Here is a 27,800-nt window from a genome sequence, read left to right on the forward strand (position 1 = left end):
GCCTCATAAACATGTTATACATGTAGCTGCAAGGAAATTTTAAGATTTTTTTACGTTTGGTTTTCAAACAATATTTGTGTACATTGCTCTACTGAAAAGCAAAGCTGTCAATCTCTCAACCACTCGTGTGAACCATTTTGGTTTTCAGGATTCTGAACAAGGGATGCTCAACCTTTATTTCCCAAATTGCCATTTTATGTTGATATGTTTCCTTTCCTTCATGTACCCAAGTACAAAAAACAAACCCATTCAATTTTGTATTGTTGACGTCTTTCATGGCTGGAATCACTGGGTTGATGTAGGTTTTTCAGGCTATATGGCCATGTTCTAGAAGCATTCTCTCCTGACGTTTAACTTGCATCTATGACAGGAATCCTCAGAGGTTGTGAGGTCACACAGCCTCTGAGGATGCCCTGCCATAGATGCAGGCGAAACGTCAGGAGAGAATGCTTCTAGAACATAGTCATATAGCCTGAAAAACCTACAACAACCCATTCAATTTTGTTAGCAAACCAGGAAGAGCAGCCTACCAGTTAACCTTGTAGGTATACTGTAGGAACAGACTTTTACCACATACTTAACAGAGACAAAAGCTGTAACAGAAAGGCATTTTATTTTTCCCATGTATTTAATGTTTAAATAATGATTTTTAACAAAAGTAAAGCAACCACAGTCTCCTGGGATGCATAAGAATTTTCTGCACATCAAGCCATCACAAAGGCAGAGGGGAGCTGCCTTAGAATTAACCACAGAAGGTTTGAATGTACATAAACCCACAAGCATTGCACTGGACGCAAGTCTTCTACAGTACACACGGAATACTTTCTAGATGGATTAATAGTTAGAAAAATAAAAGCTTTAAAGTTCTCATAGTGGCAACTTTACTGGGTTGATACCCATTCCCCTCCTGAACAATGAAATATGAACTGTGAGGTTCCATATGTTAAAACTGTGTTAATGGGCAAAGTACGTAATTGTTGGACATACTCTATTGTAATGCATCGTCTTCACAAGAAGGTTCATTCCTACTTTGCACAGAATGGCATCTTTCCGAACCATAAATTACACATATTTACAAGTTGTGCTAACACTAACATCTGAACACATTTAAACGAAGTAGGGCACCAAAAGGCTTCATGCTAAAGAATGCTTTTTCTGAGGTATGGAGGGACAGAGATCACATTCTTGACCCCTGAACGTATTTGGAATATTAATGGCAAGGTGGCAGGAACATTACACCACTCAACAAAACAGACAACCTCACTTGCTGGGTTGAAAAATTAAGGAAAGCAGCAATAGTGGTCCAACTATCTTTTGCCAAACAAAACATTGCTGTATTGATTAGGGTTGTCATCTTCCAAAAGATGACTGGAATGACCAAGGAGAAAAAAAAGGAGGAACAGAGGGACATTGGCAACAAGGAAAGTATACATTATTAGGTCTGCTAGTGGAAGTTTATATTATGAAATATACAATTATCATAATGTACCTAAGTAGTTGGGAATAGCGGAAGCAAAAGAAGGAACTAACTGCCTAATGTAGGTGTTTTCTATCCTCTCCACTCCCAAAATCTGAAGCATCTGAGGTGGAAACTCCTCGGTCTCAGAAATGGTTCATTCCTGAAACCCAGAGATAATTTGCCAGAAAGGATTTTATCCACCTCCTTCCAATTCTCCTTGGACCAGTAAACTCGTAAAGTAATGTAAGGAGGATTTAATGATGGATGGGAAAAGGGAGTCCCAGTATAACTTGAAAAGTCCCTTGACAATATCTATAGAGAAATAACTAGATTCCTGTTCATACTTCAGCTTGAGATCTGATCATAAAGAACCCTAACCAAAGAACTAAAGCAGAGTGACTGCACAGGAGAAGAACAGACAGGAGAAGGGTGATCTGCATGGACGGAAACTTCTGCCTACACCTCACCAGGTTGCAGGAACATAACAGGAGCAGCTGCTGGCAGAGTCAGGCTATAAGGCAACCCTTTACTTTTATACCATAAATGTGTCAAATTTTTAATTAATGGGAAATACAGTTTAAGGTTCAGGAACCAACCTATTGTTCTAGCTTCTTGAGGGGGAAAATGCTACACCGCAACATGATAAAACACATCATTGCACGATAATTTTGTTAGGCCAGTTCACTTGCCATGGTGGAGCCCTGGGTGGCAGAATGGGTTAAACCCTTGTTCCAGCAGGACTGCTGAGTGATAGTGGTTCTAATCCGGAGAGAGCGGGCTGAGCTCCCTCTGTCAGCTCCAGTTCCCCATATGGAGACATGAGAGAAGACTCACAAAAATGGTAAAACATCAAACAAGTGGGCATCCCCTGGGCAACATCCTTGGTTCTCTCACACCAGAACCAACTTGCAGTTTCTCAAGTTGCTCCTGACACACACACACAAAATTGCCATGGCCATTTCTATAAATCTCGTTTGATATGGACCACAAACCACATTACATTTGATATTGTGGAAGACCAAGGTGTTTTGCCACATCAAGAAAACTTAAAAGCAACCAGCACCTTCAGTTGTGGTCCTCAATCCATTAATTTCCCAGCTGCAATTTTGGTAAGATTTAAAAAAAAATCCATGATCCAACCAAATCTATGATAAAATGACTGAACAGCAGCAATAGTCCTTAATGAATCTAATTCTATACAACAAATCTGAGGTAACCTGTGGCTTTCCCTATGTAACAGCTGTCTTGTTCTGGTACTGAGAATTCTCTAGGATGTCAAGCAGATAAGGGCTATATGCAAGTGTCAATCCACTTTTTGCTTGTATAAGTCTTTTTTAATCATTGTGGAGGTGGAGATTCTCTTCTACTTTCTGCAATGGCTAAAGCTCCTACCTGGATTCACTATTTTGGTATTGGAAGGGGGGGGGGCAATTAGAGCAGCATCTAGTTATGTCCACAAAACAAGATGCAAAACAATGGTATCACCAGCTGGGACCTCCAGGGTATTCCAGCAGATCGCAACAAATTAAGTCACCAATTGGTATCTGACTACAGGAGCTGCTTGTGGACGGAAAAAGCAGGGTATAAATAAGCAACAACAACAACGTAGCCAGACACTACTCCAACACTACCACCCTCCCCACAACAGCCACTGAATGGCCACAGACGGAGGGACTGCATCAGATAAAAGGGAGAGGAGAGATGTAGTGTGGCTCCACCTGCAGAACTATTATGCTTCTCTCTGTCTAACTGGATCTTGGTCATTGCCTGCAGTCTTCAATCCAACGAGACTACAGTTGTCAGTCTTGGGATCTGATTTAAAGATTAGTGGACAGGAAAATGTACCTTAAGCCACCAAGCACTCATGCTAGTCCATATACTTAAATATGTTGGAGCAGTAAGTCTTAAAGATCTGGCTACGACTTTTGAATTGTTGGCTCTGAATATTTTGATTGGCTTAAAGTAACAGGTCAGTTTTCAATAACGTTTTCATTAAAAAAAAATGTCTAATTAAAGAAATGTCTAATTAGAGATAGTATTTTAGCAGATTCTACTTATTTTGTGATATCACTTATCAATCTGTAATATGAAAATGAAAACCTTGAGCTGTATAGTTACATAGAGTGTTTCGATAGTAAATATTGGCCTAGCCATTACAAATGTGGAAGGTCTAACCGTCCTTGTTCACCAGATGATTTGAGATGTTTATAACTGAACTGTTATGAATATAAAAATAACCCAATTCCGCAACTCTACATTAAGCTCCAGTTTTGATTAGATTTAAAAATCTGAATATAAAAGAGTGCAAAAACGTGATGTTTGGTAATATTATTGGAATTTCTAGACAACTAGACAGTGTTTCTCCAAACCTTTAAAAAATCCAGAACAAAACCTTTCAATCTGAGACACGACTGCCTCAAATTTTGGCAGGATATAAAACTTCTTTGCAGCCAAGATATAAACCCCTGTAAAAAGGGGGTTTACAATGGATATGCTTCCATATATTTTGTTATTGCAATACTTATGTTTTCTATTATAGTACAAATATACATATTACCTGTTTTCTCAGGAATATCACCTAGAGAACGTTCTTTATTTTACAAAAAAACACACACCAATATTAAAAGGTTGAACTTGTATCTTGCACCTTTCCCATCAAGACTATGATTCTGCTTATTTCTAAAAGTTACAACGAGCGAAACTATTACTACAGCTTATATTCAGAATACATTCAAGACAGGGAAGAAATTACTACCACTGAGAACATACTAATTATATTATACTGGAACAGCAGCAGGTGAAGGAGATTGAACACTTCCAGTTCACTCAGTATTTTACACTAGAGTCCAGATGCTAGAAAAAGGCCTGCACAACCTGTGACCCTCCAGGTGTTTTGGACTTCAGCTCCCAGAATGTCTGACCACTGGACAGGCTGGCAAGGGCTTCTGGGAGTTTGAGACCTAATCATCTGGAGGTCCATAGGTTGAAGAGACCTGCTTTAGAGCCCCTGGCTTGGATTGGTCAAACACGCTGAGCACATCAGCAAATCAATATCACGCTTGGGCTATACTGCAAGGCAGGGATGGGCAACATGCAGGCCACATGCACACCTTTCCTAGCTGCCTCCTTTTCCAATTTGCCTTAAATGTCAGTAGAAGTGTGCTGCCAGAGTTGGTGCTCCCCAAACACCATGGAAGAAAGAAACAAAGAGCAATCTCCTCTTGCTTTTCTGGAAGGGAAGGAGGCAGCCCGCTTTTGGGATCCAGAGAGGCTCTGGCACTCTCCTGGCACTCTCACTGCAGCAAGCATCCATTTCAGAGGCAGTACAACAGCAGCGGAGGAAAACTTGGCAGCAGCTTAAATTATTATTTCAGCAGCAAGAATGCAATTTCCCAGTGGGAAGTTTGCCCTCCCATCTATAAGGCATTAAGAGCCTTCATCTCTTTTGCACACAGCAACACGGACTTGTGTACCCCTACACTGTGAAATATAAAGTTAGTTGGTAGCAAACGCCAACATCGTTTAACAACAACAATTTTGACATTATCCTTGAAAACGCATACCAGAATAAAAATAAAAGGCTTCCTTTGTACACTGCACACATACAAAAAGGCAACAGTCTAACTGTTGTTTTCTTCCAGTGCAAACAAGTTTATTGGCCGACCTTCTGCATAGCCCGATTTCTGACCATTTCTTTTTTTTGCCAACTAAATGGAGTGGCGATATTAGTGACCTAATGCAAATGTAGGCTGTCAAGTAGAACAAAGGAGAGGAGGGGGAAAAGACATTCGGGTTTCATCAACAGGTTCTCTCAGGACCGCATGACAACAGAGCAGAGAGAAAGGCACAAGGCTCAGACCTCATTGATAGTTCTCTCAGAAGGGCAGTACTCTGAGGTGCCTGGAGACGCCATGTAGAACGACTGGGTCTTCCTTTTTAACCTGGCTCGCTTGTTGGCCAGGGAGAGGCTGCGGCGGCTGGAATTAATGATCTCTGAAATGAACTTTTTGCAGTCCACACACACTTCCATTGTGCTCCAGTCCTCCATCAGTTCCTTTGGAAACAGGGCTTCTTCATCTGACTTATCTACAGACTTGGACTTTGTGGACAGTCTAAAAACAAATATACAATTATTTCCTTATTAGTGTCAATAGTACATTTTTTCCAGCTCCTATAGATCAGGGGGTTTTCTTGTGGTCAATTATGGTAAACAGAAAACACAATTTAGTGGCAAAAAAAGCCTGGCACCTATGAGGGTATTATTGTCTTAGAGAGGATTTGCAGTCAAAACAGATCAAAACAAAAAGAGTACTTTGCAAAATAGATTCAGAAATGTTTTCCAGCATTGTATTTTAACAGTGAAAAAAGTTTAAAATGATTTTTTAGAAAGGGAAAACATATTGCCCTATAGAGGTTGTTGGGCCGTAGATCCCATCAGCACTAGCCAATGGTAAGGGATAATGGAACTCAAGAGTTCAGCAATATCTAGAACACTGCTCATTCTCATCCAGGCTCCAACACAACACACGTTGAAACAATTTTACAGAAATACGCGTCCCACCCACAAGAGTTCTTAGCACCCTAAAGACAAGCAAATGTATTATAATACCATTTTCCACAGGCAAGAATTGACATGTAGATGAAAAAAGTATTCCTCTAAATTATTTTAAGAAAAAATACAAAATTATTTAGCAGATGGCTGTAACTATAGTAAAATACACTTTCAAAATACAATTTCAACCAGACCGTATTGCTATTATAGACCAAGACCCTAAGATAGCCATATTTCTACAAATGCCTTTTTAAGTACTCAAAGCTTTTTAGCTTGCTTATTTCTACTCAGAGAGTCAAATATTTGTGCTTTATGACATGCCATGCCTGAGAGTCCAATCATTCCTCAAGAAATGCTGACATGTATTACTGGAAAGAGCACAATGAAATGCCCTTGCGGATTTCCACAGGCAACTTGGTATCTGCCTATCAGTCTGATGGAAGATAGATAACAAATTTCTAAAATATACTTCTAAAAATGTAATATAAACCACAGGACACAGACAATGAATAGCAACCAGTTAATAAACATTTCTCCTGATCTTAAACAGTATGATATCTTACCTTGGAAGCCCCCTCAAGGACCTATGATGACTGGTAGAAGGTTTATCGGGTCTCATAAAGCTCTCTCCTCTTTGTAAAGCAGATGGGCCCAGAGAAAAGATAGGAAGAGTGGAATATGGCTTTGATGGCAGACGCATCTGTCACAAGTGCAACAGAAAAAGAAAATATTATTGCCCTGAGACTATGGTCTTTGGAAAAAAAATATTCCCATCCTATTCCAAATACTAATCAACCAGATAAGTGAAAAGAAGACCTAGCAAAGTCCTACAGCTATTTAATAATAATTATAATAAAACAGGAAAAGAAGAATATTATTGTGTATATATGAGAAGTATCATATTTGAAACACGTAAGACATTTAGTATTTGTCACACATACTCTGTGTGTATACACACACACACTTGAACACACACAGTCATACACACACACACCGAGTCAAATAAATGTATACAGAGAAAGAGAATTCAAAGTAGATTGCAGGGAAATTCTTTCAATTTTATTTCTTATTGTGTCTGGATGGAAGCCAGAAAGCAGCCATTTAATTACACCACCAATTTTAAGATGTGAAATGGTTTACAAGTTTCTAAACTTACCTTTTTACAACACTGTGAGCATACAGGCCTGTAAAGGTAAAATGAAATATATGGCTTACTCAGCTGAAAGTAATGTCAACAATGAGTGTATTTTCAAAAGCTTACTGTATTTTTCTTGTAAATTTATTTTAAGAGCTATGTTCTATTCTTTAATTTTGTTTGCTGTGGAATTTTTAAGTGCCACAACTGAGGAGATGTGTCAGAGAAATGACTTTAATTGGGACACAAAGGATCCTGTGAACATCAATTGGACCTTGCTCAATTTCCTGTTTTGACTTGTTGTGCGGCACCACAGCCTGCTCCAGAGGATTCTTTGGACAGAAAGGTACAGGACATCAGAAGGTATGATGATAAAGTTCTGACAAATATTCTTCAATCAAGAACTTCTGAGCAATATCCTTCAATCAAGACTCCCAAATGGACTTGAGAAAAAGAACGGCATTTTCTCTCTCTTCAAACTGAGAATACTGCCCCGCCCCCTTTAAGACTCTGCCTTAGCACTCTTTTCAATCATCCTAGGAGTGCAGATGACAGCTTTTAAATAGGTCTTACAAGAAACATGCAGAAACATTCACCTTGAGTGCAATATAGCTGTCAGTTAATAATATTTACAGCTTTTTAATATTAGAGTACTTATATTCAGTCTGCCCAGCAGACTGAAAATTGCTAAGCCATTTCCTGCTCTTCAGAAAATAATTATGATACATTTTAATTGGCAGAACTTTGCCAGCTACAGTTCACAAAAGCTGAAATAAAACTGTTATGAGCTCTTTGTCTTTGCTGAAATATACAACTACGGCTGCCATTGGACATCTGAGAAACTTGCAAAATCATGGAAGTTGAGATATGTTATCTACCCACTCTTATTTTTGTATTCCATAATGCACCTGATCAGCTGCAACAAAAAATTCTGTGTCTTAAGTCTAGAAAAATAAAAAAGTGTTCTATTCAAATTCTCATTTGTTCCCTTCCACAAATGACCACTTTTTCCCAATTACATAAGAAACATGTTAAAAATACAATAAATAATTACTTGTCCATCCAGCATTCTGCACCTACAACTTCACTATATGTATTGGTTCCCCATGACAATCAACAGCTTACCTTTTACAAAACTGACAAGTATAGGACCAGGTGAAGAAAGAAAACCTTCGAATTCGGCAACAAAAACAAAGCTACAAAAATTGACAAGAGCACATAACGTTAGGATGATTTCTGGAAATCAATTGATATTTACCTATATAGGAATAGCAGAAGATATAAAATGTCTAAAACGGAGATAAAACTACTATTTTTGGTGATTTAATTGATGCAATTAACTTTGTGAAGAGGGGCAAAAAGGTAAAGATAAAGGTTTCCCCTTGACATTAACTCTAATTATGTCCGACTTTGGGGGTGGGTGGGTGGGTGCTCATCTCCATTTCTAAGCCAAAGAGCCGGTGTTGTCTGTAGACACCTCCTAGGTCATGTGGCCAGCATGACTGCATGGAACGCCGTACCTATTGATTTTTTCGAACTGCTAACAGTGGGAACTCACCCCACTCTCTGGATTTGAACTGCCAACCTTTCAGTCAGCAACCTTTCAGCAGCTCAGCGGTGAAAAGGGGTAGTATTCACAAACTATTAATGAACTGCTTTACAATCCTTTGCTAATTCAAGTGCTTTCTTCCAGATAAATGGGAAATATATTTAAATGGTTCCACGGATGTTTCTTCCACAGAATGTTCCTCATTCTTGCAGCATTTCTAAATACAGGACTTGAAAATCTTTTTTTTTTTTTTTTGGGGGGGGGGGGGGGAGGGACAGCAGGGGAAAGAGGAGAAATTCTGCTTGTGTTTCATTGGAGTTCACCATGTGTAATCAACAGCACTGTCCTAAAGCCATTCTTTCTCAGAAGTAAACCCAATTGGGTTCAATTGATTGAATACAGACTTGTGTTTAACAGAATGCAACTGACTTTGGACAAAGTGAACTTCAAAGTAGAGGATGTAGTTTATTTTTCATTAGTGTACATCATCAATATGACCCCCTGTAAAAAGTAGCTGGGGAAGAGAGAATCAGCAAAAAAATCACTCTTCTCCAGCAGTAAACTTTCATGACTCATTTGCAGAGGAACATGTCTGAATTTTTAACACCTTTCTCACATTTGCATAGATTTGCGGTTTGTAGACCAGAATTACTTTCAATGCTGTTCTAGGAGACAAAGGCTTTTGTATACTGAACAGTCATTAAAGCAGTGGTTCTCAACCTGTGGGTCCCCAGATGTTTTGGCCTTCAGCTCCCAGAAATTCTAACAGCTGGTAAACTGGCTGGGATTTCTGGGAGTTGTAGGCCAAAACACCTGAGGATCCACAGGTTGAGAACATTAAACCAAGGGAGAAAAAGGGAAAGCAGGTTGGCCACCACAACAGAAATCATATGAAAACCCGATGAAAGGAGGGGAAAAACATCCCTGGATACAGTTTGTTGGCTCTAGATCAGGGTGTCAAACCCATTTTCATCAAGGACCAGCCTTATGGTTGCCTTCAAAGGGCCACTGAATCCATAGACAGAAAACTCATGGATACAAAAGACCAACAATAATCTTTTTACATAGTGATCAGTGCTCTTCAGTTTTTACTAAATTTGGTCCCCAGATGTTACTGAGTAGGAACTCCCATCCCTTCTGATTATCTGGGGATAATGGGAATGGCAACCCAACAGCACTTGTGGCTCTGAGATTGGGGACAGTAAAGGGAATTTTCAAGTCAGACAACATATCCACAGCCCTTGTATCTAAATACAAATCCTGACGAAACAAAACGAACTGTAGCCTCTCAGATGTTAATGTATCACAACTCCTATCTTCTCTGATCATGATATCTAATATTGAGGAATACAGGAATTGTAGTCCAGTATCTGGAAGGCCACATAAAGGACACGGTGGGTGGATTTGGCTCGCAGGCCTTGACTTCGACACACTTGCTCTAGATGATTACTGTTTGTGTTTACTTGTGCAGGACCTGCTTTCATATTGTGAATTTTGGATAAAAACCTGACTGAAACATGTTCAACTGTTCTTTTTTGTGGGGCAGGAACCTGTCTCAATTATGTCCATTTTATTTCTACTTTTCGTACCAGAGTTTCTCTCAAATGCCAAGGAACCCATTTGTTAAGAATGTCTGTAGTCAAATGAATTTCACCAATTTTCAGGAGCAGAACATTAGAAAATGAACAGAATTTAGATGTACCTTTCCCTTCTTTAGGGCAGTATAGACATCTTTATACTGCTGGTACTTCTCTAGCTCTGCCTTCACCAATACTTGACGAATATGCATTACTTCTTCCACTGTGAGAGCCAGGCATTCCACTGGGTAGCAAAACTCCTCCTGAAAACCAACATCCTCTTATTAATATGCACCTCACAACACCACCCAGCCACCAGTTCAGAAAGCCAGCCACCTGGTTAGTCAGAAAGTTCACCACCTGAAACTGAAAGAGCATTTTCGGATCCATAGGCATCACGAGTTTCAAGATGGCCAGGAGTTTTAATATGCAGTCATTTGTCAAGCCAATTGAATGAACATCATATTATATAAATGATTTGATTCAGAAAGACACTAAAGTGTCACCTAACCCTGAAAACACAGGTGATTATTTTCAGTGGAAGTACTTTGCCACTTCGTGATGTCTAGAGCCAGTTGATAAATAGTTAGTAGCCCAACCCAAGATAAATCTTTATTCTGTGGTACCACATATGGGTGCAATATAGTTATAAATATTTAGTAAGATTACTGTCACACAGAGATTTTATTTACATAGAGCTTTCATGACATTTAAAATTATAGCACATCTATTAATCCAACAATAAGACTTTTGTGGCATGTACAATATTAAACCTCCTTAATGTTAGACCATCAATACTGCTAGTACCACGGAATAAAAATACACTTCCAAATCATCATTATTGATTGTACAGGTCTAACTAAAAAACAGAAAATCTTATATCTATCTTGCCATGAATGATAAACTATGGTAACCAATTATATTTGGTGGAGGCAGGGTTTTACTTTAAGTTCAAGTACAATTTATTAGCTCTCAGGAAAAACAGAGGGAAATCTCATTGTAAATGTGTGCACAATTCTGCAAAATTTAATATGTATATTAAATGCAGATTACTTCACTTTACATGGCTTTAAGATTATTCTGTCTTTTAGTTAGAAAAAAATAATTTACAATGTAGACCTTGTAAAAATGAGCATGTAGGAGCCACCACATTTTGAAGGATTACTGTCTTACCCATCCAGAAATGAAACACACAGAACTTCATCCTGCTTGAGATGCTCACAAAAACTACAATATGAGTTAAAGCTGCTTTTGCAACCACTAACATTTGCCCCGATTCAAGACTCCTTATCTTCTAGAGGGACAAAAATCAGTATAGCCAGTTCTGAGAGATGCTGTGCTTTAAATCACAATCACACGCTTTCCTTTCTAACAAGTTTTAGAAAAGAAGAATATTTTCTAAAGTTTCCCTAGCTTCAGATGAAGAACTTGCTATTTTCTTGGGCTTGCAAAACACTTTTGATTTTTTTTAAATACTGTAGACCACCCTGATATCCAACGGGATCCCAAATTGCCATTCCAGGAATAAAAAGAACCCTTACATTCAAAAATGAGATAGCAATTCAGTGGAGGTTTTATTCTGAAGGAAATGAGGTAATTTCTGAAGATTTTCTTTCTCCTTCAGCTCCTTATCATACTTTCTCGAAGGGTTCCCTACCCTACAGAGGAAACTTTAAGTTGGGGGAGCAGCATTATAAATATGCAATTTCTTTTGGTTCCTTTCTTGAACATACTTGAGCATTATCCTCTACCCTATTAGGTGAGGGAAATGTGTTCTTACTTCCCCAATTCTCATTTAATATATAAAACAGATATAAATGAAAGAAGAAAAATGTACATCCTGAAATGTTAATTTGATTTTTTAAGGGATTACACAAGGGCAATCAAACTATAATGCAACATTAAATGAAAAAGCATGACTGGGTTCTTACAGGAATAAAATTTAAGATGTTAAAATAGATTCTATATTAGCTTAATATCAAAATCAGAGACTAATCAAACTAAAGTTTATTAAAAGTAGCATTTTCCATCATCAATTCCATACACAATCCATACCAATCTCATGACTATTACAAATAACTGAGAGTACATTGTCCAAGACCTTTTCTCAGTTCTGTCATTCAGCAAAATCCAGCAAGCACAGTAAACTATTGAAAAATAGTATTTTCTATATAGGAATCTGTCTTCAACTTTGGGGAGAGTTGTATAACATAAGCAAGATTAATTTAAAATGACTTAAAACTATAGGAAATATTTGGTTATATTTACCTAAAGCATAACACAACCTATAGAGCAGTGAGGGACAATGCTGTGATCCTCAAGTGTGGTCCAAATGACAAGGGACCCCTTTGTTCAAGCAGGGCCAAGCTTTGAGTTACTCTTGAAGTGCCTCCTTTTTTGACATCGACATGTTGAGTATGATTTTCTGCTAAGGAACCCTATATATGTATATGGGCTCAATTTGATCGCAACACCCATGTGACCAGACCCATGCACATGAGCTAGAGTTCCTCTAAAAGTTACCATGTACAATGTGCAAATATTAAGGAGGAAGGAGAGGTGACATCGAGGCAAGGCTTTTTAAAAACACTGCTTCAATGAAGAGATGTCCTATGTGCAAACTGTATATGAACAGGTCTTAGGTTTTCATAGATTCACTTTGCATGTTCCTGTTTAATACTGGCCAGGATCCCAAACTGAAAGAATCACTCCTACAAGGCCAAAGCCACTACTGCCTTGCTTTTCTCCAAAAATGGGTTTCAAAGTATTTGTTATATTGGCAATAGGATTAGCTATTCAAAGGGAAGGGAAAGGACAAAAACTCTAAAGTGAGCATAAGACAGTCTGTGGATCCTGGCTATTTAATTCCCATTGTGCCATACTTTTACCCATATAAAAAACTAATTAACACTCACTGTCATGTATTTAAAATAGTTGCCAAAACAGAGGGTGTATTCACTGATATATATATGAAAGCTAAATAAAAGCACCACCATGTCATTGCACAACTTCTGTAATGTGAGAGTTTCTCTTCAGGAGCAATTTCTGTTGCTTGTGTCTTGGGTTTCTTTCCAACCAAGAGTTAGATATACCAGGATTCTTCTTATATATGCACTTGTTCAACACTTGTTTTTTTTTTACATATTTAATGAGTTAAAATGTTATCTAGAATGACTGTGGAATGATGTATACATCAGGGACTTTAGTAAAATTGTTAAGACTCACAATCCCTGTTCTACACTCCAACTGAAGTCTACCTTAAAGGACATTTTTATGAGAATTGATCTAAGCTTACTTAAGTTGGACCTGATGCAGTCCCCAAATGACCTTAAAACAGATATGGGTGTTTGCTGACCCTATCTCTTCTATACCATCACTGTGTAAAAACAGCAGGCTTGGATTGTTGCTGCAATTCTGACAGTTCACCGTGAACCAGGGATAATTCATCAAGCTATAGTGTTTTTACAGGAGGATGAGCTTTGAAGGTTATACACTAGCACTGCTAAACCAGTGTACTGGCATACTAGGAAGGGGTAAAAACATCACCTAATAAAATTAATATAGGAATATTTTTTAACACATTAAAGGTTTCAATGAAAAAAATCTCCAGGTATTCAGATATATTGAGGTTTCTCTTACATATCTTTAAATTATGAACTCAGTTCTAAAACTCTGTGTTTGATTAAATCTTGTTTTATGGTTGGCATATGCATGAATACAAAACAATTCTCAATTGTCACAATCTCATCAAATTGAAACATGATCATTTCAGAAATAAGTTAATTTTAATCATATATATATATATATATATATATATATATATATATATATATATATATTGCGAACTGGCGTTCTACCAGTTTCTTTCTTCTGTGATCCCAAGGCTTCACAGATTAAATATTCTGAGAAGTCCTTCCTTATTTTCTTGTGATGTTGCATTTCGAGTTTGCTGCCCTTTCTCTTGGAATATTGATTAGGGAATCTACACATGCAAAGAAAATTCCTACAAGTACGGAAATCAATTTTAATCAGAATCTAGAAAGCTCTTCCAAACAAAACCATAACATTTCCCCCCCAAAAAACTAGAAAAGGCAAACATATCAAGGATCAGAGGGGTAGGGATGTCAATTAGGGGAAAAATACAACAACAATAACTACTATTGTGGGGAGAGGGGAAACATACAAGGCGTTAGGGGTAACTGTTGACTTCCATTTGGAATTTAGTCTCTTACTTCTTTCTTTTGCTTGTAATCCACTCGACTAAGGTTAATATAAATTTAAATAAACGTCTTTGGTTTTGTTTGGATATGTTAATAAAAATTATGGGGGGGGGGGGGAAAGAATCTAACAAGCTCTTGTCACATCTTAGGACTCTCTCATTCACTAGAAGGAGAGAATGACTTACAGAAAGGTTTATAAAGCCAACAGTAGAAGGCAAACCTTTGAAGGCTTCCACTGGTTGTTAAATGTTCTTTCACAGAGATAATAGACAGTCCTCACCGCCCCAAACAGGGCTGCTTCAAAAGGATGGGAGCTAAGCTGAGAAGCTGTATGTATAGTTGCAAAAAGTGATTTGAGGGTCATCCTTGGAAAGAACCTGGAAATCTGAACAACAGACAGGAAGTAGAAAAGGGAATGCTGAACACAAACAACAGGCTTATCTGGCACTTTGGATAATGTAACTAGTTGCAGTAACAAGTTCTTCAAGATATAGGGAACCCTGTTCAATAAAGCGTAGCTAGCTTGGGACACAGAATACGTTCTCATCTAATCCTTTAAAAACAAGCAATGTCCTGTTCACTGGAAGTGAAGAATATTTGAATAAAGCCTTTCTCTCACGCTGGAAACAAACTACCATCATTAGAAAAGCAACAAACGAAGAATATGTTGTTAAATTTAAAGTAATACACTGAATGTGATTATGGAATGTTCTTCATATGCTGAGAGCTTGATCACAGAACTATACTGTTAAGCACATACGTTAAAATAGATAGATCTGTCTTTAGCAATATTAAATGACACTGACTCAAAATATGGTGACAGTTTGAAGGATCTGCTTCAATACTGTATAGATTTTCTTGAAAATGTGACTGCCATTTATTTCTCCTAGGAGGCACTACTGTACAACTCATATATATTTACTTGCTATAATCGGCCTTTCTGAGTTTATCCAGACAAGCCAATAGTTCTATTAAATGTTGGAATATTCTGCTTCTTGATGCTTAGTGTTTCCTTGTAATGGCTGTTCCTGCTCCTGTGTTAAGATTTCATACACTCTCTTTTCTTGCTTGAGATGTGGCTTTCTGTGATGTGGGTGGGATTTCCTTCCCTCCCCATGATTCCTTCCATAAACTCAACACTTCTCACTAATGTTTCATTCCCAGTATGGCCCTGCTTGGTCTGCACATTTATGTATACACACACATATAAAAATATAGTTATAGTTGAATAGCAGAAGTACCATATCAGTAACATGCTACACCACTTTAGTACTCGATTTGTAAAAAGTACAAAGAAAATAAAAGACCATACTGTGAATGTAGAGCAGATTAATTATTTAATATGTTAATTGGGAATGTAATGAGAGCTCAAACTGTGAAAGATTATTATGACAAATTATTATGTTGGCAAGCCTTGTTCATCTGTCATGTTTTATCTGCTTTTCATGGCTGTGGATTTTTTTGTGAAGTATTCTATTCACAGTTCTTGCTCCAATTTTACCTCAGTCTAAACTCAAGAACTGTAGTAATAATATATTTGTCAAATGACATCTTTCTCCCAGTGACCAATATCAAGCTACCATCCAAATTAATGTGACAGCAATGTCAAAAGGTAAGAATATGGTTTCTATCGATGTAAAAAAAAAAAACACAGGGAACTTCATAAATTTATAAACAAATCAAAGACTCAAGAGTGTCTTTAGACTATTTTTAAAAGAATTAGATTAATGGATTGCTTTGAATTTTCTGGGCTGTATGGCCATGTTCCAGAAGCATTTTCTCCTGACTGTTTTGTCCACATCCATGACAGGCATCCTCAAAGGTTAATTTTTTAAATGGCTAAGAAGATCCCCAAGTTCTGAACAGGATCAGAAAAAATGTATCATGTCCATCACAAATGTCAAAACATATATGGAATTCAGAATTATGACCCTCACATCTAACTGGAAAACTCCTGTCTCTGATTGAGCTCATTGGATTGGATTCTCTCAATCATACATTGAATGAACTCAGTCAGTGAAGTGCCAAACAATTACTCTCATAGGTTAATTCTTGGGAAATAATTCCTTTTGTGCTGTATTTAGCATATTACATTGACAAAGGAGCTTAAGGCTACTGAAATGCAATTTACTCAAGATCACAAGCTGTACTCAAGTTAAAATCATATGACAAAAAATATTTGATTTCTTCTTGGAGAGAAGTCTGTAACATGTACTATTTTATATGTTAACCTCAAGCACCTTGAAGAATTGGCTTCAAAATCATAGCCTCTTGAGCTGAAGAGATGAAGGTCTCTCTTTAACGTCTGTCAATGGCACTCTATTGACCTAAAGTGTTGGAAAGTACTCTTTCTCTCAAAACCTGAAATCTTTTACTCTCTCTCTCTCTCAATTCTAAGAAGCTCTTCAATGCCTTTTTGGCACAGAACAAAGGGACAAAAAAGTGACCTGCCAATTTCTTATGAAATTGCAAGACATTCAAAGCACCATGCTGCGATATCCCCCCCCCCCCATTATACTTATGTGCTGTCGGAAAACTACTTTCAATTAAAGCCAATTGACGGAATGTGCTTTACCGTCTTTTCAAGAAGAATCCTTTCTTGTACTCCGTGAATTCAATATTGTAATGTGATCATGTGCTGCTTGGAATTCTTTTTAACCAAACAAACTTTTGAAATGCAGGGAACATAAAATAATAAATTTAAGTGTTATGAAAGCAAATATTGGTTTCATTATATGTTTATCATTTGTCTGTGAAAAGATCTTGTCATAAAGGTACAGTAATTTCATCAGTATATTTAATAAGAAATTAGTTGAACACAACATGTAAAATCTGAATTGGAAAGTTCAGAATTGTCTCCTTCCAGAGGTTCCATTCAGCTTAAGTCTTGATTCAAATTTTCATACAGTTTTAGGTTGTTATTGGGAGTTGGAATTTCATCACAGCAAACTTTTTAGGTTTTTCAATCCCCGTTGTTTGGAGTTGCTTTAATCTGTACCCTTAAACCAATGGTAAAAATAATCTGCCACGTTACTTACAAGTGATCTGGAACTCTGTTTTGTGGGGGGCAGGAACTGTCGTACATTGGTTGGGGTTTCCTTTTCTATAGAATGGCGTCTCTGAGGTTGCTGCCTCCTCTCCGGCTGCGGCGTGGAGGATATTGGCAAAAATTTGGGAGGCACTACAAATTTAATTAGCATTAGTTAGTTCCAGTTTATCTTCACTAATGGTGAGACATTTTCTTATAAGAATAAAATTAATAAAACAAAGAAATGAAGTACAGGTAACTCAATACTATTATTCTGGGGCAACTGAAAAAATGAAGTCTTGAGTATAATTTGGCATGCCATGGTAGCAGAGGTATCAGGCATGTTGTTAAGGTCCTCAATCCATCTCAACTGTCACTGCCCTGGCCTCAGAGGGCGAGAAGAGGCAACTATAATTCTATCATACCTAGGTCCCATAAACAGACGAAAGGCTTTCCTCCATCCCAACTCCTTCCGAGAGACAGAACAGGCAGTATCTATTGGAATCAATCCCCTGCCATACTGCCATCTCCTTTTACTTTTGTGTTAGATGTTAAGCTTGATAACAATGAACTGTTTTGTTGTTCTTTTACTTATAAAGTGCTATGTAAAGCCATTGCACTATATACGCAAATACATAAATAAATATATGATGATGCTTATAGTGGTTGTAATAATAATAATAGTAATAATAATAATCTTAAACGTATTATTATGGTCATGAATTCTTCTTGTTAAATAAAGTTACATCACTACAGTGCAAGTCAAGTACACAGTTGTTACTCTAAAAAACATCCTATAAAAATACAGGTTTAAAATTCACTATGCTCTTTTATATAGACTCAGAAAAAATAGCTGGATGTTTTTCCAAAATCTACATATTAAGGAGGCATATACTGTTATATACTATATACTGTTATATACTATAACAACTCTCTAAGTTACCTGTAGCACAGTGTTTATTTCTTTGCTCAGTATGCTTCTCAATACAAGCTAAAACCACAAGTAGGCTGTATTATCTCCTCATCACTTCTTATCAAGGAGGGATGAGCAGAGTTTGGTCCCTGAAGGAAGGAGTTTGCCATTGCCTTCCTTGGAGGCTGAGAGAGTATGACTTAGCCAAGATCAGCTTTGTCCTGCTCAGAACCTGCACACCTTATAATACAGTGGAATAGGCTGTCTCCTTCTTTGGAGATTGTTAAACAGAGGCTAAATGGCTATCTGTTGGGAGTGTTTTGTAATCTTTTCCAAAACTCTATGATTCTAAGAGCAGAGTTAGTTAAGACTTCAGGTCCCATGAGACACAGTCAGAACAGAGAGTGGTAAGAGATCATGGGAGATGCAGTTGAATAACATTGGAAGGGCAACAGGAATTTTAACGTGCTTCACGACCTTCCAGTAAAAACAACTAGCTTTTCCATTAGTCTGTTCTAGCCCTAATTCTCTGGTCATCTGAACCTCCATTTAAGTGCACAAGCTAGTTATCCCCCATCTGATCCACCTGCCTGACTTGGTTCATACTGTAATGATCAACACGATCTTTATTTTTTTCAGTGTCAAGACTCTTACCCTTTTTCCCAGATGTCATCTCTGGAAATGTATCTTCCATTTGTGAGGGAGAGATACTACTGCTACTGGCTGATTTGTGTACAGATTCTTCCTAGAAGTTAAGAACAACAATAAAGGTATTTTGAAATCCTGGTGATTTATTGCCCCCTCCAATTCTTAGAAAATGACAGAAAATCTAGTATCCAAATACAGTATATTGATCTAATTCTAATACCCGCAGTAATCCTAATTCTTTAATTATTTGCAAACTGACCAAGATCAGGATTTTTCAGTGTATATATCAGTAGCATATATGGATAATAAATATATTGCAATATGACAAAAACTCTCAAAGATGTCCGTAAGCCATGGAGGATATTTCAAATTCTCCCTCCTCCCCCACTATCACAGCTTGCATTGCTCGCCCTGTTTTTAGAAGGAAGTGCTTTTTCTCTCTCTCTTTCTCAGTCTCCCTCATATTCTCATTCCCTCTCTCTTTCTTCCAGTTTCTGGCTGCCTGCTGTTCCTTCCTTTTTTCTCCCTGGCTGGCATAATTGCTTCCTGACAGTTTTGCAAATCAAAACAAAACACAGTGCTTCAAAAGCTGCAGCTCGGTTCTAATTTTAATTGAAGCAATCATCTCCAGAGTTGGAGTGACAGCAATCCCAACTAGGAATGTACTGCTATTGGCATGCAGGACCTATTATTATTATTATTATTATTATTATTATTATTATTATTAGTTATTTAAAATATTTATAATTAATTTTGTTGTGTCTTTCTCAACTATACAATTCTATGCTTACTATCAAAGTCTTGCAAAAGGCGTCTTGCAGCACAATAAATATAAGCAGAAATTGGAAGAAAAAATACAATAACATATGGTCAGAAATATTAAAGCAATTTTTGGAATGGCAAGAGGTGGGAAACCTCACTTCACTGGCACCTTTGTTGTCTGTCTAACTGCAAGGGTGGTTTCCAGGGAAATCATCAATTAAAATCATGTGCAACTATACCCTTGGGCACTGCACTTGTTAGTGCACTGCATGTGCGGCCTCTTATGTTTAAGTGCTGTGAACTGCTGTAAGGCCCTAGATTTCCAATGCTAATAATACCACTGTCTTTAGCAAGTGCTAGGAGAGTAGTAGATGTGGTGATTTTCCAATAAGGACTCAGAGGGACATCCCTCTACCCAATCTGTTTTAAAAATCAAAAATATCTTCCAATTTCTCATAGGGCAAGAAAGTGATTTTTTTTTAGCAATGTGAACTTCTTGGCGGTTGCTATCAGTCTCTGGAAATCCCATCCTGGAGAGGTAAAACTGGTCCCCTCCTTGTTCTCCTTCTGCAGGTTTTGTTTTGGCAAATCTTTGAAGAGTGACCGACTACTCAAGGGGAGTGGGACATGCATAATGTGCTGTACATTGAGTTTTTGCTATCCACATGGATTTGATTCTAGGACACCTCCCTCCGAAGATACAAAAATGTGTAGCTGTTGATGTACAGTGAGGTAGTATAATTGTGTCCTTTACATAAAATGGCAAAAACCCCACAAAATTTCTTTTTGGATTTTTTTCTGGGATGGGGAAAGAATATTTTCAAGCCATGGCTTGTTGCATTTGTGGATACAAAATATTGTTTGTTTTCAATGGCTATATTTTTAATTTCATTGGTAATTTAATCAATATGAACATTTTTAGCAAAGGTTTTGGGGGGCTCTTGAAGGTCTCAAAATGATGTAGAGATTGGTCCTCAAGCCATCTGCATGACACACTTGGCTCACATTCAGAGCTCCAGAGGGATGCAGGTGTCCCTTTTTTAGTGCTGTGGGTATCGCTATTTCTTTATCTCCTAAGTAGTTCCCAAAGCTCTACTGTCAACTTACTATGAAGCTCTGAAGCATAGGTCTCTTCCGTTTTCCAGGAAAATGTATTTTATCTACAAGAAAATGTATTTTATCTACTCCTGGTTCATACAACTTCTTTGCTTGATGCTGTCTCTGTAAAATTATCTCTGGTGGTGAACATGTATCCTTCAGGCCACCAATTCAAGGCCTAACTTCTGCACGAAACCTGACATCGTTTCAGTGCAGTGCTTGGTTTTCAAACACAGAACTGGCATTGGATTATTTATCTCAAATAACTGACTGGGATGAATATTAATGCATTTTTCCAAAATTGATTCATTATTTGTATTATTTAGGAAGGGGAAACAAAATATTTTCAAGTTAATCAATAAGCAGTAGTAAAATAGATGAAAACGACAAGAAGTATATATAGTGAAAAGAGAGGCATATGCTACTTGACACCTTACCTCTGAATCTGAGGTATCCAGTTCGGCCAAAGTGGGAGCTTTCAAAAGTCTCCGTTGTACTGTCATCATAGTAGTACCATTCATCTTTGATTCAGATGCCAAGCTGCCATTTACTACACAGCTTTCTGGCATTTTTTTCTTGGCCTCTGGTGTCGATACATCTAGGGGTAAAAGCAGAAATGCTTGTGATGGAAGAGACTGGACATTATCCACTTAATTTTTTTTTCTAGATGATATAGATTCCACAATTGTAACACTTATATCTTGTTTAGAAAGTACAGACACTGGAGTGTAATACAGATGTGATAATGACGGCAGGACCATTATTTAAACTGAAGTGGTGAACATGTGGCTTTCATAAAGGTATTTAATTCAAACTATGTAATTGTACTTCTAGCTGACAGCGACCTCATCTACACTGCCATATAGTGCAGTTTGAACTGCACTCTATGGTCAGTGTAGACTCATATAATGCAGACTCAATTTCATTGAACTGGGTTATATGAGTCTACACTGCCATATAATCCAGTTCAATCAGCATTATAATGGTAGTATAGATGGGCCAACGTTAAATTGGGGGGGGAAACAGGAGTAAATTTAAACTATTATGGCAGATTAACTTTCTTGATCCTTTTCTGATTTACCGCTGAAGTGTACAATTCTGATTCTTCTTCCCTAGAGAGAACTACGAGGCCCAGCTGTGTTTTCTTCCAGATAGTAAACAAACAAAAAGGTTTATCTTTTTTAAAAAAAAAATCTTGCCTAAACATGTACATCTCTTTATTTTTCCTTGTATGAATGAATACAGATGGTTTCTTTAGTTAGTGAGTTTTTGTAGATTTTTGGATGATTTTTCACATTTGAGGACATTTCTATTTTTAAAATCACTTACAAAAACACCATTATTTGCACTAAACATGTTTTGTTTTCATTATTATTGGGGTATTCCCCATGTCTGCTGGGAGAATGATAATTTCTGGATCTGAATTGAGGTTCTCTGAATTAAAAATAGAAATACAAAAAACTAAAACAGGACCCAACCAACAAAATTACACAAAAAATCAACACTTTGATCAAGAACTCAATTAATCTTAACATACGCCAACATCTACGCAAATTGGAAGCCCTCCCTCATAGGCTTTATGGACACCCAAAAATCCATAAGGACTCCACTCTGCTCAGACCCACCATGAGCGCCATTAGATCTCCCACATATGATTTGGCAAAATTTCTGGTTGCACAACTAAAAACCCATATTGAGCGCACAACATGCTACATTAAGGACACAGCCCACTTCATAGAAAAATAATCAACAATCTCAAACTCAACACCAATGATAAACTGATTAGCTTCAATGTGGTGTCTTTATTCACCAAGGTCCCTATAGCAGACACCACTGCACTCATTAACTGGAATTTTCCAGAAGATATCACAGCCCTGTTTCAACACTGCCTCACCACAAGCTACTTCCAATGGGACAATGAATTCTATGAACAAAAAGACAAAGTAGCCACCGGAAACCCTCTTAGCTCTATCATAGGAAATGTTTACATGAAACACTTTGAAAAAACAAGCCCTGGAAACAGCACCAAAAAGTCCACTATATGTTCGGATATGTGGATGAGACTTTCACCATTTGGAACCATAAAGAAGAACGAAAGAAGTTCCTGGACAACATCAAGAACATCCATTCAAACATCCGATTTACCATGGAAAAAGAAAATGAAGGAAAACTACCATTTCTAGATGTCCGAATCATCCCTAAACCAAACCAACAATTGGGCCACACAATTTTCAGAAAACCTACGCACTAATACATACCTACATAAGTCACCCAGGTCAAAAAAAGAAGCACAATTAAAGCCCTGACAGACCGTGCAAATAGGATCAGCAAACCCCATCTCCTCCAAGGTGACTTGAACCACCTAAACTGAGCTCTACAGGCTACTGGGTATTCTACGACAGACATCAGAAGAGCTGCAAGACCAAGAACAAGCCACAAGAGTAAAGACAAAGATCCATCTAGAGGAAAGGTTTTCTTACCATACTTCAAGGGAACCACTGACCGCACAGGAAAGCTGATGAAGAAACACAACCTAAAAACAATCTACAGATCCACCAAGAAAATTCAACAAATGCTACATTCAGCAAAGGATAAGTGAGAACCTCTAATCACTGCAGGAGTCTACCGTATACCGTGCACTATGCACATAGGGACAACCAAACGCAACACCCAGACACGAACATAGCAGAGCACTTGATGAACCAACCTGAACACAGAATCTTATTTGAGAACACAGACATTCTAGACCACTCTAACAACTATCATGTCAGACTACACAGAGAAGCCACTGAAATCCATAAGAACGGGAAAAATTTCAACAGAAAGGAGGAAACCATGAAAATGAACAAAATCTGGTTACCAATATTAGAAAACACCAGAATCAAGACAGTAAATAAAGAACATCGCTGAGAAATAGCAATCTCAAACTCAAAAAGAACTTCAGATAGTAAACAATCAAGTGCCAGTTAACATCTCCCAAACCCAGGTTACCTCTATGCAGATACTCTCACTGATTGACTTTGCAGCTTCACGGCTAGTCAATGCTATTCAAATTCACTAATATTAATATTATTAATAATAATTCAATAATAATAATAATAATAATATTTTATATTCCGCTGTATCTCCCCAAGGAGACCCAGGGTGGATTACAACACACTAAAAATACATGGAGGCAAACATTCAATGCCTCACTACAAAAGGCATTGTCTAGGCCTCTGTCTAGGCCTCCGCCCAGATAATGAAATAGTACCCAAAAATGTATAGATTGACCTTCCCAAGATAATTGTAACATTCACACTTGCTTCAACTGACAAGGGTCCTTTTTCCACCCTGGACATTCCACAGATAGATAGATAGATAGATAGATAGATAGATAGATACTTGCTTCTTTGCCAACAGAACATCTAAAGATGGCAGCCACAGATGCTGGCGAAATGTCAGAAGATAATGTTACTGGAACATGGACATACAGCCCAAAAAACTCATACAACCCAGTGATACTGGCCATAAAAGCCTTCAACAACACACTAAAAATATTTTTGTGTTCTGCAGACTGTCTCCTGCATACACAAAACAGCTTCCTGTTGAATATATTTGCAAACTAGATCTACACTTATAACTTTTAGAATTAATGTTGTTGTCAATGAGCAAATGTAACCCTACCAGAAAAAACACCTAACTGTAAGGTTTCCAAGATGATACAGAGCCAGGTGCTAGGAAATTGCAGGGCTGGGGTATCTCCAGCTGCCTATCTCAATGTTATTGGAAGAGCACTCTAGTTGCTATTTCCAAGAACGCTGACCTGCAGCACCTCAAAAACATTTTGTTTGAGGCACTACTTGACTCAAGAGGCAGGTTTTGGGCTGGCGGTATCAGAAGTACAACAAGCAGAATCTTGGCCATTGTTTTGAAAGCAAAAACCAAAGTTTTTGGTATAACATTTTGAAAAGCTTCCTGAAAACCAAAAACAATTAACAAAAATAGTTATTGTTCCAATAGTCCATTTTACCAGGGGAGAGGGTGGCTGAAGGAGGAAAACCATTTATCCAGTTTTCATTGGTTATGCTCTCTCCGCCCTCCCACTTCCCATGTCATAAAAAAGGGTTGTTGCGAGGAAGACAACATGGGGGTGAGAATAACAACCCCCCCCCCCTAAAATGGATCATTCTTCTCTGTTTAGGCCTCCTTTTGGCCTCTGCCTGGATAATGGAACTGTACTCCCCCGGGTATCAAGACATCCTATTTCATTGGGGACAACAAAATGGGTGATACTTTAATTTTATGGTAGTCATATTTTATAGCAGTGTTTCTCAATTTGTGGGTCCCCGGGTGTTTTAGCCTACAACTCCCAGAAATCCCAGCCAGTTTACCAGCTGTTAGGATTTTTGGGAGTTGAAGGGCAAAACATCTGGGGCCCCACAGGTTGAGAACCACTGTTTTATATCCTGTTGCTAATATATGTTATTGATACGGTTCAATACTTATTGAACAAGGCTAGTCTGAGTTTCTGTTTCATTCAAAAACAATAATTTAGAAAACTTAAGCCACAATATTTGGGAGGAGAGCCTGCTGTCCCTAAAAAGTTTTAAAGTATGTCATTATCAATTAAATTCAAAATTTCTACCTTGGCATCCTTTTGAGTGACAGGCTTTCCAAAAAGCTTAAGTGATAAATCTAAAATTAAAATGGAAGAAAAGCAATGTTTTCATTTTTACACTTAATATCTTTACAAGGAAACGTTATTTTAATTTTATTATGTGAACTTAATGTTATTCCAGATTTACAGAGCCACTTCTCTTTCTCCGCAGTAGAGAAATGGGAGATAAATTAATTTGCTTTGGAGGGGAGGGATGTCTGGAAGCTAGGATTTTTCAAAACATTAATTCTTCTCTGGGTTTGATACATCCCATGTTATCTCTTAAAACACACATAGGAATAAGCTACATAGAGCAAAATGTTTTTGATATGCAAAGCCTTATTACAAGATTTTATTTGATTAGTAAAAACTGGGTCCTCTAAAATAGTTTTGAAAATGATACAGCTAAAATAATCACATTTGCAATCAACTGAATTACTATTCAAAATATAGAGTAGACTGGAACATGTTAAGAATTGATGTGATCTTGTTTTTTTGGATAAGTATGTTTTAAAAGATTATTTGGGTCATATACTTATAAGCAGTTTTGTAGTAAAACCTGCTTTTTATTTAGGTATATTTAATTGGCCACATTACTTTTATGAATATTTCACAATTTTAGTTGTGTCTTGTGGCAGAAGACCATAAGATTTTCTTAGAAATAAAGAAAAGGAAATACTGAATCAACAGACTAACTGTTGAAAAATATTCAATAAAAAGATGTATTTTGCTGTCTATTTCTTCAGTCGTTTTCGAGTCTTTGTGACCTCATGGACCAGCCCATGCCAGAGCTCCCTGTTGGTCGCTGCCACCTCCAGTGCCTTCAAGGTTAAGTCAAGTCACTTCCAGGATAACATCCATCCATCTTGCCCTTGATCAGACCCTCTTCCTTTCTCCTTCCATTTTCCCCATGTATGCATTTCTATATTTACAGCAAATACAGAAAACCAACTATGTCCTCATTTGCCACAAAATTACTCAACAGAAAAGGCTTTCATAGAAAATAATTTGAATCATATTACTGAATTCTATCAACTGATGCCTCTGTTGATAGTAATTCTAAAGCAAAGAGTATACTGGCTGTAATATACTTCCCTTTTTCTACCAAAAATATCATTGAATACTATAGGAACTTGGAAAAATGTGTTTATTCCTTTGAAAGTCACGTTGTTTTTAATGGAAATTGCGCTAGATCACTGCTTCTTAAACTGTGGATCCTGACCTTAAATGGGGTTCCCTTAGCCCAATATTGGGGTCATGAAAAATCTGGGAATGGTAAAAGTTTTCTGAACTCCACCTAGTGACGATTTTAGACATTAATATCTTGCAATGTGCATTGTTTACAGTGTAGTAAAGGTAAAGGTAGTCCCCTGACTACTCTGCAGAAAATGCTTCTGCTGTACTTCATAAAAAGGAGAAATCAGCCTGTTAAACAAAGATTTCTCCTTTTTATGAAGTACAGCGGAAGCATGTTTGATTTTGATACCTTCTTTATACACCCATATACCTGGGGTTGCACAAAAATGCCTGTGGCAGAAAGAGGTCATGAGTGGAAAGAATTTTAAAAGACCTGCTCTAAATAAGTCTACATATAATAGTAGGTTTCTTTACAGTGTAGTCCTATGTATGTTTACTTATAAATAAGTCTCATTGGATTCAATAGTATCTGGGCCCAGATAATCACATATGGGACTGCAAACTTACTTTCTTAAGAAGACTGTTTAGGTATGTTGGTATCTGTGACCATTAAAGTACATTGTTTTACTAAATTATGATAAAATAATGCAAAACCAAATTGGAATTCACTTTACTTCTAGACAGATACTTATGTTGTTCTGATTCGGTATAATTACAGAGAAATCTTGTAGCACTTTTCAGAGTAAATTATTTCTCTATAATCTTTCATGGACTCCAGTCTGACTCTTCAGTACTGAACTTGCCAAATTCATAATGAAGAAAATACATTATATATGAGCACAACCAAGCATGGAACCATATGGTGTTTGCCTTGAAGGCCTGCTTTAATAGGCATACAGAACAGATGCATGGGGTGTGGTATAATATACTATTTGCCAAGAAATATAAGCAGTCTGGAGATGGCAGATTTTTAAAGAAAACGTTTTACAACAGGTAAAGATCCTTTTTTCATATGAAGAATATAGGACTGCCTAAGCAGAAGTAACATATAATGTGTTTACAATTACAGTTGTCTCTCCATAT

General features: G+C 37.4%; 1 protein-coding gene across 2 annotated transcripts in view; it reads right to left on the minus strand.

The window, feature by feature from the left end:
* Positions 1-594: 594 nt before the first annotated feature.
* SPIRE1 (spire type actin nucleation factor 1) overlaps positions 595-27,800 on the minus strand; it is a 107,770-nt gene continuing 80,564 nt past the window's right edge. For both annotated transcript variants that reach the window (XM_067467469.1, XM_060775021.2), the window contains 8 exons: positions 21,379-21,539; positions 19,088-19,178; positions 17,531-17,673; positions 10,398-10,535; positions 8,272-8,342; positions 7,168-7,195; positions 6,575-6,711; positions 595-5,571 (listed from right to left, as the gene is read on the minus strand). In XM_067467469.1, the coding sequence (XP_067323570.1) occupies positions 5,313-5,571; positions 6,575-6,711; positions 7,168-7,195; positions 8,272-8,342; positions 10,398-10,535; positions 17,531-17,673; positions 19,088-19,178; positions 21,379-21,539 (1,028 nt within the window). In that variant the 3' untranslated portion in view covers positions 595-5,312. The remainder of the gene's footprint in view (positions 5,572-6,574; positions 6,712-7,167; positions 7,196-8,271; positions 8,343-10,397; positions 10,536-17,530; positions 17,674-19,087; positions 19,179-21,378; positions 21,540-27,800) is intronic.

Source organism: Anolis sagrei, chromosome 4, assembly GCF_037176765.1.
Source record: "Anolis sagrei isolate rAnoSag1 chromosome 4, rAnoSag1.mat, whole genome shotgun sequence".
NCBI classification, from domain to species: Eukaryota; Metazoa; Chordata; class Lepidosauria; order Squamata; family Dactyloidae; genus Anolis; species Anolis sagrei.